The sequence below is a fragment of the Pipistrellus hanaki genome, assembly GCF_964339955.1.
Source record: "Pipistrellus hanaki genome assembly, chromosome: X".
Lineage (NCBI taxonomy): Eukaryota > Metazoa > Chordata > Mammalia > Chiroptera > Vespertilionidae > Pipistrellus > Pipistrellus hanaki.
Window position 1 is genome coordinate 44,811,766 of NC_140524.1, and position 20,664 is coordinate 44,832,429.

Below are 20,664 nucleotides of genomic sequence, written 5' to 3' on the forward strand. Positions count from 1 at the left end.
CCACTTTATAGGGCTTTTTTGAAAATCAAAGACTAATAATTAATATCTCACACTAAGGGCTTCCTATTTGCCAGGTGTTGTGCTATGTGCTTTACACAAATTAATTTAATCCTCAGAACAGCTTTTGGAGGTAGGCACTATTATCACCTCCATTTCATAGATGAGAAAACTGAGGCCCACAGAACTTGCCCAAGTTCATGATCACATCTCTCTCTCTCTCTCTCTCTCTCTCTCTCTCACACACACACACACACACACACACACACACACACACCCAGGATATGAGCCTGGGGAATCTGATTCCCGAGTCCATATTCTTAACTACTCTAGGTTGAGACATTTGTGAAAGAACTATTCTGGTTGTAAAGTCCCATATACCTGTATACTTGTACGGAATTCTTATTAGTAGAGAAGGAAAAGGTAAGAAATACATGTAAAATCTAAACATTACTAGTATAAGAGCTAAAAGATGTAACAGAAGCAGTGTCACAGGGTGTCTTCTGACAATTTGCTTATAAATGACAGTCTATATATACAACTGGAATTCAGGATTCTCCATCCTACTCTTCAGAATTTCAATGATGACTTGACTGTTTCCTACTGGCTATGGCATTCTCTTAGCTTGAACTGCCTCTTTCCTCTACGATGTACATGCAATTCGAATCTTCTTTCAAGGCTCAGTTCAGGCTTTATTTTTCCATGAAGCCTTTCTGGCCCATTTAATGATCATTCTAGGAGGTAGTGTTCTAGAGTTCAAAGTGCACAGGTTTAGCTTTAGCATTTACAAACCATGTAACTCTGAACAAGTCATTTATGGTCTCTGAACCTGTTATTTCATATGTAAAATAAAGTTCTTGTGAGAATTAAATAATATTTAAATTATCTGGTACATATTTGGTGCTCTGTAAATGCTAATACTAATCCTCTTCCCATTTCTTAGAACTCTGGAACAATTGCAATTTAGCTATTAAGCCTGAATTGCCTTGTGATTTCCCTTTTTCACAATTTTGACTCTAATATTGCCATATCTTTCCAGGCATTTATGCCTTATACTAGTGGCCCAGTGCACAAAATTTGTGCATGGGAGAGGGGGTGTTCCTGAGCCCAGCCTGCACCCTCTCCAATCTGGGACCCCTCGAAGGATGTCCAACTGCCAGTTTATAGGGATCAGGCCTAAACCGGCAGTCAGACATCCCTCTTGCAATCTGGGACTAACTGCTCACCTAACTGCCTGCCTGATTGCCCCTAACCATTCTGCCTACTCGCCTGCTCACCCCCAACTGCCCCCTGAAACTTTGCTCGCCCCCAACTGCCTCCCCTGGTGGCCTGATCACCCGCACTTGCCCTCCCCACTGGCCTGCATGCCCCCAACTGCCTTCCTGCTGGCCTGTTCATTCCAAACTGCCCACTCCCCCGCTGCCCTGATCACCTCCAATGATCCCCACTGATAGCCTGCTTGCCCCCAACTGGCCCCCCTGCTGGACTGCTTACCCCAAAGGCTCTGACCCCACCAGCCAGATCACCCACAATTGCCCTCCCCTCTTGGCCTCTAACCACCTCTAACTGGGCCCCGCCACCATGGCTTTGTCCAGAATTTCTGGAAGGTCTCCTGGAAGGTCTCCCAGTCTAATTAGCATATTACCCTTTTATTAGTATAGATAGAAGTCTGGTGCATGGGTGGGGGCCGGCTGGTTTGCCCTGAAGGGTGTCCCAGATCAGGGTGGGGGTTTCCTTGGGGCATGGGACAGCCTGGGTGAGGAACCTGTGGTGGTTTGCAGGCCAGCCATGCCCCCATGGGGTGACGGTCCCTGCTGGGGGGGGGGGGGGTGGCCAGCCTGGATGACAGGCTGAGGGCTGTTTTCAAGCTGGCCACACCTCCTTCAGGGTGGGGGTCCCCACTGGGATGGCTGGCCAACCTGGGTGAGAGGCTGACGGCTCCTAGCCCCTCCTTTTTTTCTTTCTTTTTTTTTTTTTTTCAGCACCTCCTTGAGCAGAGGCCAGGGCCCACTGGAAGCAGGTATCTGAGATTTATTTATCTTCTAGAATTGAAACTTGGTAGCCAGGGCCAGCCAGAGCAGACAGGGAAGCTTGGTTTCCTCCATCTCCCAGGGAAATCCAAGCCTTCTGCAAGCTCCAGCTCAATGGCCGCCGCCATCTTGGTTGGATTAATTTGCATACTCATTGGCTAGTGGGAGTGGCTTGTGGGCATAACAGAGGTGTGGTCAATTTGCATGTTTCTCTTCTATTAGATAGGATTTCTAACTGCAAGTTCCTTGGGTGGGGGGGGGGAGAAAAGTACTATGCCTACTTCTTCATACTCTGCAACAATTAGCACAATACTTGACACAGACAAGTGCATGATAAAATTCTGTATATTCAAATTCATGGCATGCATAGCCTTTACCTGGGCCACTCCACTCCCTTTGTGGCTTGGGGACAAGGGAAGTAGATATCACATGAATCCTATTCTGCTTTTTGTGCTGGGAGTAATAAAAGCATTTGTTTCTGAAAAACAACTATGCATTGACTGGTGTGATGGGGCTGAATTCATGGAGAATGCAAGACTCTCAAAGATGAACCTTAAGATAAGGTAGCAACTACACATTCCAGGGTAGTCCCCATAATTTGATTTGGACCAGGAACTCCAGACTCTTCTCAACCTTCTACAAACTCACATACTTTGCACTCATTTGACCAGAAAGGTACTGGCTTTTGTAGGTTGAGACACAATTTTTCCCAAATGAATTCAGAAAGCTAAGGGCTGTTTTGAAACCAAGCTTTTTATGTTTTAAGTACTCTCAAGAAAGCAGAGGGACATTCTGTCCCTAGTTCAGGTCCAAATTCCAAACTATAACTTTTTTAAACAGCTAAAATTGCCAGTCACAGAAATAACTTTTCTAGGTCAATTAGCACATTTCAATGTGCCAATTAGCAAGAGTGAGATTCTCAAGCCTATTTGCATTGGTGACAGCAAAGTTTCCTAAGCAGCACAAGGTGTGCCAGTGGAAAAAGTTGCATTCCAAGAACATTGAGGTGATTGTGGGTGGTGAGTAGCTTCCCAAGTAATGAACATCATTACTAACCTCTTTCACTCAATCTGAGAGTTCAAAAAATTCAAAAGAACCACCTAAGAAAAAAAGTACTTAGCAAAAGGGGAGGTATCATAAAGGAGGGACAAAAGAACTAATAATAGATCAGCAGGGATACACAAAAATGGGCAATTTTAATAATGAGATAATAATATACTCTAGGCTTTTGGTCTGTTAGAAGAAAGAAGCTTTATGAAAAAAAATCATTATCATTCTTTTCATTACTATTGTATTAGATGGCTGCAAATACAACTAGTCTTTGGTTTGGGAAGGAAGCTAATCTAACGTCTTAAGTTTCTTTTCTGTTTCCAATCTCCCTTGCTCAAAACAGTCCACATTCAGAAAAAAAAAAAGAAAAAAAAAACTTTCATGGGTCTCAGAGGGCAAAAGGAACAGAGATGGGGATGCAGGTTGAGCACAATGCTTCATTCTGAGGGCCATACCACCGGCTTTGCAAAGTAACAGCAGTAATTGAAAATCTAATATGTAGCCAGGTTCTCCAGGCACCCTACTTAGCTCCCACTTCTTGGCTTTCATTTTCCAGAAGGTGGGTTAGCCTGGAATATATGATGTTCTTTGCAAAGTCACAGGCATAAAACAAAACAAACAAAACAAAACAGAAGAAACAAACAAACAAAAAAACAACCCGGCATCACCATCAAACCAAAAAGCCACTGACTATAACAAAGAGCTTACAAATTAGACAGCACATCTATTCTCCAAGCCCTGGACTACTGACAGCTTGAGCAGGGGTATCTTAATATGAGATCCATGAATGTAAGGAGAAAGGCAGGACGGTCCGAGTATCCTTAGTGAAACTATATGCAAATTGTATTTGTGTATTTATCTAGGAAGAGTCTTATGGTCCTCTTCAGCTTCTCAAAGAAGCCTATGACCTAACTCTTTCAGATTGAGTGAAGATAAGAAACATCTCCAGCACCTTGACTCATTAGCATTCAAAACTCACCCCAAATTTCAGTCAGACAACACAAAAAGAGCTCTGAAGTCTGAGTCAGGAGATCTGAGTTCTCTAGGCACCCACTTTGGCTTCTTAAGCAAGTCTTTTAAATTACCCCTCTAAGATATAAGGTTAGACAAGACAAGTTTTTAGCTCCTTACTCATCTAAGAATCAATAGTTCCATGATACATGTCCCCTCCTTCCCTCTAAGAAAAAAAATGCCCTTAAGATGCTTCATTTGAAGCAAGAAAGAAACCTTCTATATAATTCTGGCAGTAAAGATTACTTACTTGTAATAAGGGCCATCAGAATACACGTTTCTTCTTCTAAAATGTCAGACACTAACATGGAGAATCAGGAGGAACTGAAACCTGGACATTCTCTAGCTGATGCCAATGAGTCACAGGACATAGTGCAACACATGGAAATTCATTGATGACCCCTCAATCCTTTAGCTGACTGTGGCAATTTTATTCAACCCTCTCGCCTCTCTCTGTATTTATATATGTGAGTGTATGTTTGGCTGTGTTCTGGCACACACTAATTAGTCCAGTTTATTTTCCTTGCTTCCTCATTACTGCTAATGAGCAAAGAAAAAAAGGATTAAAAATATAAAGGGCCAAAAAGGAAGGGCAAAAGTCAAAGGCTGGCTTCCTGCCTAATTGCTAATTGGGTCATCAGGCTTAAGAAAGAATTGCCTATCTTCCTGTACCTTATTTTAAGTCAATCTAAGCTCAACTAAGGGGGTGAAAAATAAAAGTCCTGAAAGCCAGAAGTAGCCCAGGGGGTGGGGTCCTAACCATTTAAAATAACCAGACCAAAGCCATTTGCCAAGACACATGTCCAGCACTGTAAAGCTTTTCTCAGATTCATTTTACAAAATGAATTATTATTTACAAAAAAATTATTTACCAGAATGATTGAAATTGCTAGTTAAGGGAAAGCTTATTAAAGAAGTTTTGATGTTAACAAGCATTACTTTAGTGGGGATCCAATATGGCAGCCAATGGGACGGCAGACTGCAAGAGTGCGCGAGAGAGGAAAAGAAGAGTATGTGGACATGCAGGGAGTGTCTGTATTTGTGAGTGAGGGACAGCTATATTCCACAGACCTGTTGGGGACTGATGGACCAGGTTCCCCTGACCAGGCAGCATCTACTATTGCTAAAGTCTCTCCTGGAGCAGCCAGCTCTGCTGCAGAGACGGTGCCATCTTGAAGGGGAAAGCAGTTGTGATCAGAAGCCCAAACTTACCTTCAACCAGGGAGAACTCGGATACCTCCCAGGACCCTGCAACCACATTGCCCAGGGATCAGCTGCCTCACTTGTGAACCCACGAACACTGAGACTTCAGCTTCCCAAATTGTGGGTGCCTAAAAAGTTTGTCCAGGGAGAGACAAAGTGGTGCCTGGTGCCAAGTATATGGATGGGCCCTATGCCTTCTCACAGAGTAGATAGCTGAATTGAGTAACACCCACCCGCAACTGGCAAATTAAATATAGCTGGTGAGGCAACCCATGGATGGAAAGGTCAGAGATCTCCTGGAGAGAGGTGAGATCTGGGATCCAGAATGGAGGAACGCATGCAGTGAGGACTAAAGCTTCAGAGGAAGACTGTGCCCCACCAAATCTGCAGCCCTTGGGGTCAGTGTAGCCCTCGAATGTGGAAGGGGGTCCACAGGGCTGCTTGCAGAAGGAGACTCTAGATATGAGGCCACAACCATTGGAAACTGTGCCCAGTAAGGCAGCCTAAAGTTCTATACCAGCCACGCAGTGCCAGGGGGAAAAGACATGAGTCAACTTGGTTCCTTTGACTTTTTTTTTTTTTTTAACTTCCTTGCTTTTGCTTGCTAAGTCCAGTGCATAGGATCTTCCAATTTAAAACACTCACCAAGACTGCAGGGGAAAGTTGTTTTGGTGGAAACTGGGGATCAGAATAAGGAGACACGAGCAGAAAACCAGCTCTGGGTCAGTCCATCCCTCCAATCCAGTATTAAATGCAGCAGGGAAAGAAGAATCTAAACACTGGTTATAGGGGTCATTTAGTCCCAGAAATTAATACAGAAACTCTGCCACCCAGGGATTGTGTCAGAAATTGACTCTTGTGTAAATACAACTGAAGACAGGCAGAGAAACAAAGTGAGCAGAGGGATCCTGCCTGCTTGAAAGCAAGGTTGTGACTTATGACACAGAGTAGTGGTGAATCACAGGGAACTTCAACACTGTGCTGACTACCTGACAGGAAATAGCTGAGCCACGCAGAACAGTAGAGGAAATGAAAAATGTTCACTACTTCACTTTTTTAAAATCTTTTACTTAATAAAGTATAATTTTTGTTCTTACTTGATATTACTTTATTATTATACTAGTGACCCAGCGTACCAAATCACAGGAGACCTGGGACCCCAACCACTCTGTGGGAAGGCCCCAAGTCCCAGAGTCCTGCCCCATGGGGACAGAGTGCCATGGGACAGTGCAAAGTCTCGGAGTGCTGCCACGATGCAAAGCCTCCAGGCTGTGCGGAGCCATTGGACCCTGTCTCTGGGCTGCGCAGTGTCCCCAGGCCCCACCTCCAGCCACATGGAGGAGCACCAGTCCCCCTGACCTCAGGGCTGCGCAGAGGAGCTACCAGGCCCCGCCTCCTCTGGGCTTTGAGGAAAAGCTGCTGGGACCCGCCTCCTATCTATCCAACAAAGAAAGAATATGTTAACTGACCCTAACACCATCACAAAGATGGCACCGACAGCCAATTAAAAGGGAATATGCTAATTGATTGCCCAGACCTCAAAGATGAAGTTGCCCACAGCCAATAAGGAGGGAATATGCTAATTGACTGCCCTGCCCTCAGAGATGGCAGTACCACAGCCACAAGATGGCAGCACCCAGGCCTCTCAGCCCCGCCAGGGTGGCAGGCACATGGCGAGGCTGGGCCCAACCCAAGGCAGGCCTGGCCACTCCATGTGCATGCCTACGGAGTCCCCCAGTTCCTACAGCCACTCAGGCACCCAGGACCAGACGGCGGCACAGGCAAGCCTCGGATGGAACTGCCCATCCACCCAGGAACAACCCAAGGCACAGGAAAGCCTCGGATGCAGCTGCACAAGCACACAGGGTTGTCCGAGGCTCAGGAAACCAGCGCCAGCTGAGGCTTATGCTGTCGGCAGTGGCAGCAGCAGAGGTGTGATGGGGTGTCACCTTCCCCTGGTCGCCGGGTTACCTCCCAACCCTGAGGGCTTCTGGACTGTGAGGGGACAGGCCAGGCTGAGAGACACCCCCTCCAGAGCATGAATTTTCATGCACTGGGCCTCTAGTCAATAATAACTTTAAATGTAAGTGGATTAAATGCGCCAATGAAAAGACATAGGGTAGCTGTGTGGATAAGAAAACATGACCCATACATATGCTGTCTACAGGAAACCCACCTTAGAACAAAGGACTCACAGAGACCTATGGTGAAGGGATGGAAAAAAGGTTCTTCAGGTGAATGGAAATGATAAAAAAGCTGGGATAGCAATACTTATATCTGACAAATTATACCTCAAAGTGAACACCACAACAAGAGATAATGAAGGCCACTTCATAATACTAAAGGGAGCAATTCCACAAGAAGATATAACTCTGGTAAATATATAAGCACCCAATACAGGAGCACCCATACATTAAAAAAAAAAAAATCTTCTGGAAGGTATCAAGAAAGATATTGACAACAATACAGTAATAGTAGGGGACTGTAACACACCACTAATACCACTGAATAAATCCTCTAGTACACAAAAAATCAGCAAAGAAACATTAATCCTACCTAAATGACTCACTATATTAGATGGAATTAATTGAAATTTTCAGAACATGTCACCAAAAAGCCACAGAATATACATTCATCTCAAGTGCACATGGGTCATTTTCAAAGATAGACCACATATTGGGTCACAGGCAAAGTCTCTTTAAGTTCAAGAAGATAGAAATCATAGCAAGCATCTTCTCAGATCACAATAGCATAAACTTAGAAATCAACTACAATAAAAGCAATGAGCCAAAACCAGTTTGACTCAGTGGATAGAGCATCAGCCTGTGGACTGAAGGGTCCCATGTTCCATTCGGTCAAGGGCATGTACCTTGGTTGCGGGCACATTCCCAGTAGGGGGTGTGCAAGAGGCAGCTGATCAATGATTCTCTCTCATCGATGTTTCTAGCTCTCTATCCCTCTCCCTTCCTCTCTGAAAAAAATCAATAAAGTATATTTTTTTTAAAAATGAAAAAAATCAAAAACCTGGAGACTAAATAGAATGCTATTAAACAATGATTGGGTTAGCAAAGAGATCAAAGAAGAAACAAAAAGTATCTTGGCAATAAACAATGAAAACACAACAATCCAAAATCTATGAAACCGTAAAAGCAGTCTTGAGAGGGAAGTTCAAAGCTCTACAGGCTTACCTCAAAAAACAAGAAATAATGGTAATGAATTATCTAACCCTACAACTCAGAGTTAGAAAGAGAGCAACAAGAAAAGCCCAGTGTAAGCAGAAGGAAGGACATAAAAAAGATCAAAGTGGCAATAAATGACATAGAGACAAAACAAACAAACAAACAAAAAATAATACAAAAGATCAACAAAATCAAGAGCTGCTTCTTTGAAAGGATAAACAAGATTGATGAACCTCTAGCCAGGCTCACCAAGAAGCAAAGAATGCAGACCCAAATAAACAAAATCAGAAATGAAAGAGGTGAAGTAAAAAACGATCCCAGAGAAATATAAAGGATTATGAAAAAATACTATGAACATGTTATAACATATATGCTATTCCAACAAAATGAACAACCTAGACTAAATGGAAATACAATATTATTAGAAAAATACAAGCTCCCAAAGCTCAATTAAGAAGAATGAAAAAACCTGCAAAGGCTAATAACGACCAAAGAAATTGAAGTAGTAATCAAAAATCTTCTAGCAAACAAGATCACTGATCGGGACACCTTTACAGGGGAGTTCCACCAAGCATTCAAAGAACTAAAACCTATCCTCCCCAGACACAAAATTCAAGAGGAAGCAAAACTTCCAAGCTATTTCTATGAAGCCTGCATTACCCTAATTCCAAAACCAGATAAAGATACCACAAAACAAGAGAATTGCAGGCCAATATCCTCAATGAACTTAGACACTAAAATCCTCAACAAAATTCTAGGAAATCAAATTTAGCATTACATTAGAAAGATCATACACCATGACCAAGTGGGATTTATTCTGGGGATGCAAGGATGGTACAATGTCTGCAAGTCAATAAATGTGATATATTATATAAACAAACTGAGGTAAAAATCGCATAATCTATCAATTGATGCAGAAAAAGCATTTGACAAAAAATCCAACATCCTTTCTTGATAAAAACTCTTAGCAAAGTGGGAATAGAGGGATAATACCTCAACATAATCAAAGCCATGTATGACAAACCCACAGCCAACAGCATACTCAATGGGCAAAAATTAATCTCATTTCCCCTAAGGAAAGGAACAAGACAGGGATATCCACTTTCAGCACTCCCGCTCGATATAGTACTAAACTTGCTAGCCATAGCAATCAGACAAGAAGAAGAAATAAAGAAGAAGTAAAACTAGAGGCCCAGTGCACAAAATTTGTGCACTAGGGGAGAAAGGGTCCCTCAGCCCAGCCTGCGCCCTCTTGCAATCCAGCACCCCTCATTCCTCAGTTGCCTGCTCACTGCTCCTTACCACGCATTGCTGAGGAGGCAGGAGAGGCTCCCACCACCACCACTGTGCTTGCCAGCCTTCAGCCCGGCTTCTGGCTGAGTGGTGCTCCCCTGTAGTAGCACACTGACCACCAAGGGGCAGCTCCTGCATTTAGCGTGATAGCACACTGACCACCAGGGGGCAGCTCCTGCATCAAACTTCACAGGGAACAGTCATTCTGGTCGTTCTGTCATAAAGGTCGCTTAGGCTTTTATTATATAGATGACATGATACTGTACATGGAAAACCCCAAAGACTCCATCAAAAAACTACTAGACTTAATAAATGAATTTAGCAATGTAACAGGATACAAAATTAACACCCAGAAATCTATGGCCTGTTTATATACTAATAATAAACTCACAGAAAAAGAAACAAAAAACAATCCCATTTACACCAAAAAAAATTAAGATTTCTAGGAATAAACTTAACTAAGGAGGTAAAAGACTTGTACTCGGAAAACTGCAGGATATTGAAAAAAGAGATAGAGGAAGATATAAACAAATGGAAGAACATACCATGTTCATGCATTTATAGAATAAACATCATTAAAATGTCCATACTACCCAAAGTAATCTACAGATTCAAAGCAATCCTCATTAAAATACCAATGGCATACTTCAAAGATCTAGAATAAACTCTCCAAAAATTCATATAAAATAAAAAAAAGATCCAGAATAGCCTCAGCAATCCTGAGAAAAAACAATATTGGAGGGATCACAATACCAGATATCAAACTATATTACCAAGCTACGGTTCTCAAAACTGCCTGGGACTGGCACAAGAACAGACATATAGACTAATTGAAAAGAACAAAGAACCCAGAAATAGACCCAAACCAAGATGCTCAATTAATATTTGACAAAGGAGGAAAATATGGAACATATAGTGGAGTCAAGACAGTCTCTTCAATAAATGGTGCTGTGAAATTTGGTCAGATAACATGCAAAAAAATGAAACCAACATACACAAAAACAAAGACAAAATGGCTAAAGGACTTAAATGTAAGACAGGAAACTATAAAAATCCTACAAGACTCCATAGGTAGCAAAATAGCAGACATATATTATAGCAATATCTTTACAGACATGGAAATCTCCTGAGAAAACAGTAGCAGGATGATTTGAGAGATGAAAAAATAGAACTGAATACACTTCCTTGCCTTAGCAGGTTACCACCACAGGCAGGGGGTAACTTGAGCTCCAGCTCCAAACCTGAGCCAGTAAGAAATGTGTTTTCAATTTGTTTGATTAACACTATTCTTGGGTATTATCTTCTACTAGAGGCCCAGTGCACGAAATTCATGCATGGGGGCGGTGGAGGGGGGGGGGCGTGTAGGAGTTAAGTTCCTACAGCATCTCAAGAAAGCAATGTTGTTCAAAGATGTATTATATGGCCTGCCCTCTTTCACCATTGTGTTTCCCTCTTCTGGCAGTTGAATGGTCAACCTATAAGGTACTTTGTGCTCTTTGGAAGAAAGGAGCCAGGCCATCCATATAAGCCACCAGGGGAACCTGTTAAAATGCAGATTTTGATGCAGTGGGTCTGAGGTGGGTCCTGAAATTCTGCATTTCTAACAAGCAGCAGTCACCTGATGCTGATCATCAGACCACACTTTGAGTTACACACAAGTAACTTAGAATTTTCAGTGACTAGGACACTGATTTTCCAAGACTGGTCTGAGAGCTCAAGCAATCGGCATTACCCCAGACCCTCTCTATCAGACTTTCTGGGGATGGGGTCTGCCAACCCTCTTTAAAAAAAAAAAATTTTGACTCAAGGATATGTTTTTATTGATTTGAGAGAGGAAGAGGGAGGGATGGAGGGAGGGAGGAGGGAGGTAAAGACAGAAGGAGGGAGGGAGGGAGGAGGGAGGGAGGGAGGGAGGGAGGGAGGGAGGGTATGTTTCCTGACTGGAATCAAACATGATACCTTCTCGTGCATGGAACTATACTCCAATCTACTGAGCCACCAGCCAGGACTAGCAAACCTCATTTTTCAGCCATTCCTTTAGGTGAATGCTATGGATATTGTTTCAGAACCATTGCACAAAATCAGTGGCTCTAACTGCAGCTCCATGTTAGAAGGACTTTTTAAAACACTGTACCCAGGCTGCATCACAGGTCAAAAATTCAGAACTGTAATCGGGGGTAGTGGGGAGAGAGACAGGGCATTCAGAATTTTTTGATTGTTTTATTCATCAGTTTGTTGTTTTTAAAGTACCCCTAGGTGAGCCTAGAACATACTGAGGGTTCAAAACCACTGCTTAAATGAATAATTTTTCTTTTAATTTCTGTTGATATATAATATGCATTTAGAACAGTATGACAATCATAAGAATATACATGAGTATTTGTGGAGAGGGAATGATTAAATTTTCAGAGAGAGAGAGTGAGTATAACTGTGTTCATAAGCTCTGGAGGCTTAAGCTCCGTGAGTGTGTGAATGTCAGTTTCTTTCTCTGTGAGGAAAGGCTATAATACTTGCCCTATCTACATTACACAATTGTTATGTGAAAATACCTTGTAAAACTATGTTATCTAAAGAAAAACAATTATCATCTTGAGATTTAAACTGTGATCTTAATGCTTGAGGCAAACTTAAATCATGCAAATGGAAAGCAAAAGGAAGGATTTATCAGTGATTTCTTCCCTTAGCTTTCTAACATTGCCTACTAATCCCTCTGACTCCCATAGGTGGGACGCTGAACACAGAGCCCTCCTACCCCACTCTGTAGCTCTAGCTTCTCTCTCTGCGGGTTTAACACTCAGCTTCCTGCCACAGTGGAATTCTACCTGCTGGCCACAGGGGATGTGTGTGGCCCAGACTTCCCTGTGGGTTTAGAAGAATAAGGAAGGAATCTAATTCTTGCCCAAAGGGGTCCTAGGCAAAGCAGATAAGCTTTGAAACTCCCTAGCAGATTATCTTGGTTCAACATGATTGAGTTCACACTAGAGACACTTAGAAACATCTGAATCCTCTGTTTAATAGTCTCCCTTCTCTCTACAAAACCTCTCCAAAAGCATCCATAGGCTTTGTGGTCTGCCTTGATTCTGGCCTAAACCAGAAACTATTGCAAGCCTCAGAGTTCCACAAAATGCTCCTATTTCCATCATGTTCTACTGATCCAAACAGGGCTGCATCAAATCTGAACATTAAATACAGTTGATCCTTGAACAACACAGGGACTAGGGATCTGACCCCCAATGCAGTAAAAAAAAATCCATGTATAACTTTTGACTCCCCAAAAACTTAACTAATAGCCTACTGAAGCCTAACCAGATGATTAACACATATTTTGTATGTTTTATGTATAATATGCCATAAAGTAATCTAGAGAAAAGAAAATGTTATTAAAATCATAAGGAAAAGAAAATACATTTACAGTACTTTACGTTATTTATTTTTAAACATCCACATATAACTGGACCTGCACAGTTCAAACCTATGTTATTTAAAGGTAAAATATATGTAGATATTTTAACACTCACATGGGCACATGAGCTAAAGATGAGGACAAGCAATGCATAATGAAGTAGTGAGCAAATGCTGCTTTGTATGCTGCTTGTATGCTCTTGAAGAAACTACTTACCAGCCGGGTATTTACCACAGGAAACAGCAAAGCCAAAAGAGCTCCATTTAACATGTGCATCTGTAGCCTGGAGAAGAAGAAAAATAAAGTCTAGGTCACACACAGACACTGATGGAGAGGCAGACAGGTTTTGCCACACCATATGGGAGAGAATGTAAACAAGTGGCTCTCCATGTAAAAGAGCATTTGAGTTGGCACATGGGCACTATAAATGAAAAGTTGCATATTTTGTATTAACTGAAATGTTCTGAAGAGCAGCATCACTGCCTCAAAATCCCCCAAACACATTTGGAACATACTTTGGTTATAATACTTCATTACATGATGAGCTCTGACCTTCCAAATCATCCAGTCAGCCCCAATCAATGGCTTCAACTACTACAGCTTAGACAGCATTAGAAAGGAAAGCTGCAGTATCCAAGTGCTCTGTTATTACAGTAGAGACCCATCTATGCTAATAAAAGAGAAACATGCAAATTGGCTGTACTTCTGTGAGACCCATTAGTCAATCAGGATGAGTATGCAAATTAACCCAACAAAGATGATGGGTTAATTTGCATATGCAGGCAGGGAGCAGCTGGGCGGGGCGGAACACCTGCTATGAGGGGAGGGCAGGGCCAGAGGGAGCTACAGGAGCTGTGCTCTGGCTGAGAGCAAAGACTTGCACGCTCCCCAGTGGCCAGGAGAAAAGCCAGGGGAAGGAAGGCCTATTTTTGCATGAAACTTCATGCAACAGGCCTCTAGTTTCTTATAACAGAGTTGCTTATTTATGGAACCACTTCCAATTCTTTTCCCCAAATGGCAACCTGGGCATAAAAAAGCCAATATAACTCAGAGAGCCAACTGCAGTGCTTTGCAAACTGTTCCCCCACCTTCTTAGAAATGCTTTTAGGGCTGCTACAGGAAGTGGTGATGGCAGCCTCCAAGGCTTCCTTTGATTTATTTCATATATTGGTATATTTGACTTAAAAGGAAGGGATGACAGGGAGAATGTGGTCACTTCAGCATTGTGTAGTGATACTGTTTCCCAATAACAAACTTGTTAAAATGCACACTAGAAATTCCTTATAATTCAAGAACAACCAGGTCAGAAATAAACTTCACTTGCAAAGGGCTCTGAGGATGGATTTGAATAGCTATCTCTATGATTACAAGCCATTGGTCCTTTACTACTAAGAGAGAAGTAAAGAATGACAGTCTGTTCCTCCTGAAGAAAAGCTGATTTGATGAGTCACACATAACTACTGCTGAGTCAACATGCCTCCTAGATCTCAAGTCTCTCCCTCTCACTCTCTTAATCTCTTACACACACACTAACACAGTGGCCCTGAGATACTATGATTTCTCTTATACCAGGAATAGGAAAGCAGACCACACCTTGTAGACCCCTAGAACATTAGCTCTTCTCTTGGAACTCACAGATGTGTGCCTAATATTAACAGAAGTTAAAAGTAGACCCAAGAGAATAACACAGAAGTTCCAAGGCTGCTTTTCATTTCTCCTAGTGTGTTTGTTCTTGTTGCCAATGCTAAAATGACAGTGATGATGCGCATTTAACATATTCTAGGAAAGTAATTAACTTCTTTACATAAACACCATTGCTTAATTTTTACAGCAATCTCATGAGATAGGTATAATTACTTTTCCCATTTTGTTGAAGAGAAAACCAAATTCAAAGAAGCAAAGTGACCTAGTCAACACCACATTTAAGAGCCAAGATTCAAACCCAAATTTATCTGACTCCAGTCTCCAAACTCTTATATACCTCTCGCTGCTTTCTATCGGAGCCTTCCTGCACTATCCCTTGCAAAAATGACCTCTGGCAGAGAGTTGGGGATGCTCCTTTTTCCTTTTGGCTTCAGGGGGAGTTCTCTACCACCTCCAACATCCACTGCCCAGGCTTAATATGCTTTCAGGGAATGACCAAGAAGAGAATGCTCTTAAGTCGTGGCAGGTCATCACAGTCCTATAGTTCACCAGGACTTGGCTTGGTCTATCAAAGGGAGGAAGCACATCAATAAAATGCTACTCCTAACTCTCCAGGCTGGCTAGGTCACCATACTTTTACAACAGGGTCATGGGGATACTGCTTGCTCTGAGAAACTTGACTGATGAAAACTATGGCTCAAGCCTCAGTGCCTAGACCAGGGGTCATTAACAGTCATTCCAGGCCTCAGGTGAAGTAGAGTATGGCCTAAGTCTGCCCCTCCTATGTGACAGCCATAGCATAACACTCTGTATAATGTACTCAGCATAAGGGACAGTGGTGCCAGGCTTTGCCATTTGCCTTAAATGCCGGAATTTACACAAGGCAAATTAAAAATTGGAGCGCCAAATGTTGAATCTTGAGTAGGATGAAACTGGACTGTGGAAGGCCAAAAATAAAGAAGATAAAACCAATATCAAGATTTTAAAAACTGATAAATTTCCTGGATAAAGACAGGATTTGTTCTGAGTCCTCAAAATTCAGTTTCACAAGTTACATACATGGTAAAGAATTATCCATAACACATAAAAAGATATTGAATATCAATAATTGCAAAATATCAGCATGTATTGAGCATTTCAATATGCCTATCACTGGGCTAATTATTCAAATACATCATCTCATTTAATCCTCATAGGTCTTATTATAATCATCTTCTTCAATTGCATAGCTGAGGTAACCAAAGTACTAAGCGATTAAGTGACTTGCCCAAGATCTCATAGATAATAAGTGGCAGAAGGAGAAGTCATACACAGGTTTCCTCAAGTTTCAAGCCTATGTTTTGGCCACTGTACCCTGCTTCAAATTCATGACATGATCATTACACCTGTTCAGTGTGTGTGTGTGTGAGAGAGAGAGAGAGAACATTAGAACATTAGAGAGAGAGAGAGAGAGAGAGAGAGAGAGAGAGAGAGAGAGAGAACATTAGAACATTAGTGAGTGTGTTAGACTGCAAGCCACATAGGAAAAAACACCCCTTGTGTCTTTTGTGGTAAAACTGTCCCAATTACACAGTGCAACTGCCCTCTACTGACCTAGGGCACAGTCTAACAGGTAACCAACTGACCACATCAGAGGCCAATGCTTTTGATTTCACTTTATACCCACCTCCAGCCTGACACCCACATTTCTACTGGGTATGCAAGATGGATAATGGGCCACTAGAAGGTCCTGTAAGAGTTTCCTCATCTGCACAATAGAAACATAATAGTACCAATTTAAGATTATTATAAAGAGTCAATATGTATAAAGTGCTCAGAAAAGTACATGGTACATAGTAAGACACATGGTACATAGTAAGACAGAGTCACTTACTGGCCTAGTGACTCTGAACAAGTCACTTAAAATATGTGTGACAGTTTCCTCCATCTTAAAATGGGTCTAATAGCAGTACTTGGCTGAAATGGTTGCTGGGAGAATTTAATGAGATATGGTTACATAAAGTGATCAACATAGTGGCTATGCATAGTATGCAATTAATACACGATAGCTATTCTTATCCTTAATAAAGTAATGTATATAAATGTCACATTATTATTCATAACCACAAATAAAGCTGTTAAAACCTTCATGTGATTACTTATATTTCAATTTAGCATTTGATTACAACCAAGAACCAAAAGATATGGAATACATGACAAATTGAGTGGATACAAAGGCAAATTCATAGAGAAGAATTCTCAAAGTACATTATATATTATAGGCCTGGTACATGCTGTGCACTGGTGAGGTTCCTCAGCCTGGCCTGTACGGATCAGGCCAAAACCGGCTCTCTGACATTTCCCTCGGAGTACCAGATCGTGAGGGGGTGTTTCTCTGGTGGTGCACCCTGGAATCAGGTTCCCTCCTCTCTGGGTCGAGGTACCGTTGAAGCAGATTCGGGGCCAACAGTGCCCCAGCAGCAACCTAACCCACTGCTGATTCTGCAGGAATCAGGCTCCCTCCTCTACTCATTGGAGTGTATGCCCCCTGGTGGTCATTGCGCATCATAGCTACCAGGAGAACAGTAAAATGATAGGATTGTCGCTTAGGCTTTATAAATATATATATATATATATATATATATATATATATATATATATATATATATATATAGTGAACTGCACAAAAATAAAATACAATATATCAAAAAGGATGAAATCTTTAATTCTTACATTATAAAAAAAAGGAATGGTCTCAAATCAGGAGTCAGGTCTCAAATCTTAACTTCACCTTAAGAATCCACAAAAAAAGAGCAAATTAACCCAAAGAAAGCAGAAGAAATGAAATAAAGATAAGGATGAAACCAAAGAAATATTTTTGGTTTAAAATAAAAACAAAAACAATAGAGAGTATCAATAAAACAAAGTTTGTCTTTAAAAAAATCAAAACAATTGATATAACTCTAGACAGAATAATATGAAGAAAAAGAGAGAAGAAAAAAAAGTACCAATATCAGAAGGGAAAGAAGGGATATCACTACAGATCCCCAGGAAATTAAAGAAATAATAAGTGGGATACTATGAAGATTTCTATGCACATAAAATTTGAGAACAGACAAAATGTAAAATTTCCACTGAAACTGCAAATTACCAAAACACACACTAGATAAAGTATATAACCTGATTACAGAAATAAAATTTATACTTAAAATATTCTAAGTAAGAAATCCACAGACCTAGATGGCTTCAGTGATCAATTCTGTCAAATCTTTATAAAATGTCCAGGAAAGAGGGAAACATTTTCAACTCCTTTTATGAGACTATTATTAATCACATACCAAAACCACACAAAGAATGCATCAACAAAGGAGGGGGAGAAAGAAAACTAAGACTAATGTAATACCCCTAATGAATGCAGACACAAAAATCCTCAATGAAATGTTAAATATAATAAAATATAAAAATAATAAATACTCCATCACCATGTGGCATTTGTCCTGGTAATAAAATGTTTATTTGATATTTGAAATTAATAAAATCCCTCAAATTAATAGTTTAAATAATAAAAAGTATATAATCATATTAATTGATATAAAAATACATTTTTCAAAATTCAACATCAATTCATGTTAACAATATCAACAAACTGGAAATAGTAGGGAATGTCCTCAACCTGATAAAGGTATCTAAAAAAATTACTTGCCCCCGCATTAAACTAAATGATAAAAATTATACCATGCTCAAGGATTGAAAGTCTCTACATAGGAAAGATGTCAGCTCTAAAGATTGCATTGCATTGGGGAGAATCCAAGATGGCTGCACAGGTAAACACCTAGCCGCAGCCACACACAACAATTTCAATAAAATACAACTAAGATATAAAATGGATATTACCCAGAACTACAGGAAAGTCAACTGACTGGAAATTCTACAATGAGAAGCAAGGAGAAAATCAGAAGGAAGAGCAGAGGAGCTGTAAAAGCCTAAGGTACGGAGACACGTGGTGCGCACGGAGAGGACGGAGCGGGAGAGGAGGGACAGCTGAGTGCCTGGCTGGCGTTCCCTAGAGGGAAGGAGATGAAAGCTCTGACTGTGCTGGGCCCCAGTTCCGACTGCTCTGAACCCCAGTTCTAGGCCAGACCCCGAGGACCCTGGCTCACACAGAGGGAGCTGGGCTGTAAGGCGGAACTCCGGGGGAGCGGCGAAAGGAGGTCCCAGAGGCACGTACATTACGTGCAGAGAAGGGACGATTGGCTGTGCCGAGGGATTGCCCTGGCGGGAAGGAGACAAAAGCTCCAGACTGCTCTGAACGCCACCTCCAACTCCACTTCCAACTGAACTGAACCCCAGTTCCAGGCTCATTGGGGGAGAGCCTAGACTGTTTGGGAGCAGGCGAAAATCGAGGGCACCTTTTCTCTCAGAGGTGCTTGCAACGAGTACTGAAGGACCCTGGGGATTACTGAGACTCAGGAACTGCATAGGGCAGGGCTGACGGAAGCCAAGGCTGTAGGCTCCACCCTGAAACCCCGCCCCATCAGGGAAGCTGCGAAAATGCAACTGAGACAACGAAATAGATCACAAACGAAAGAAATGGAGGACAAAAAGCGACTGGATATAGAGTTCATATCTACGCATATAAGGTTTTTCAAGAATTTCCTAGAAAAGGTCGATAAGACCTATGAGGATATGAAAAGGGATCAACTAGAATTAATAAGGAATCAACAAGAAATGATAAGAGATCAACAAGAAATAAAGAATACATTGTCTGAAATAAAAAATATTATACAGAGTCCTAAAAACAGAATGGAAGATTGCAAGAATCAAGTCAAAGATTTGGAACATAAAGAGTCAGAAGACACTCCTCCACAGAAGCAAGAAGGCAAGAGAATCCAAAAAATTGAAGATAATGTAAGAAACCTCTGGGACAACTTCAAACGAACCAACATCAGAATTATGAGAGTCCCAGAAGATGAGAGAGAGCAAGATATCGAAAACATACTGAAAGAAATAGTGACAGAAAACTTCCCCCACCTGGTGAAAGAATTAAACTTACAAGTCCAGGAAGCGCACAAAACTCCAAACAAAAGGAATCCAAAGAGGACCACACCAAGACAAATCATAATTAAAATTCCAAGAGCAAAAGACAAAGAGAGAATATTAAAAGCAGCAAGAGCAAAGCAGGTAGTTACCTATAAAGGAGCACCTATACGATTGTCAGCTGATTTCTCAACAGAAACCATGCAGGCCAGACGGGAATGGCAAGAAATATTCAAGGAGTAAGAACCTACAGCCAAAAATAATCTACCCAGCAAAGCTATCACTCAGAATTGAAGGCCAGATAAAGAGCTTCACTAATAAAAAAAAAAAAAGCTAAAGGAGTTCATCACCACCAAACCAGAATTATATGAATTGCTGAAGGGGGTTCTTTCGGAAGAGAAAGTAAATAAAGATAAAAATTATGAACAACAAATACGTAACTATCAACAAGTGAATCGAAAAACCAAGGAAATTTTTAAAAAATCTGATGAACAATATTAACTGTTGAATATAATAGAATCAGAGGTATGGAAGGGGAGTGAACTGATGATTCTTGGGAAAAGGGGAAAGGGGGATGTGGGAAGAGACTGAACATAAACTGTGCACCTATGGATGAGGACAATGGGGGGTGGGGAAAGGGCAGAGGATGGGGTGGGAACCTGGTGGAGGAGAGCAATGGGGGGGGGGGGCGGGAAAGGAACATTTGTAATAATATGAACAATAAAAATTTATTTAAAAAAAAGGTTGCATTGCATTGATCTAAATATTTAATTCAATTATGATCAAAATCCCATCAAGATATTTTGTAGACACAGTAAACCAATTCCAAAATATATTT

The 20,664-nt window shown here is 41.3% G+C and overlaps 1 protein-coding gene across 9 annotated transcripts in view; it reads right to left on the bottom strand.

Annotated features, from left to right (window-relative positions):
- Positions 1 to 20,664, bottom strand: part of TMEM164 (transmembrane protein 164) — a 240,633-nt gene that overhangs the window by 85,324 nt on the left and 134,645 nt on the right. For all 9 annotated transcript variants that reach the window (XM_084870516.1, XM_084870512.1, XM_084870509.1 and 6 more), the window contains one exon: positions 13,383 to 13,449. In XM_084870516.1, the coding sequence (XP_084726642.1) occupies positions 13,383 to 13,442 (60 nt within the window). In that variant the 5' untranslated portion in view covers positions 13,443 to 13,449. The remainder of the gene's footprint in view (positions 1 to 13,382; positions 13,450 to 20,664) is intronic.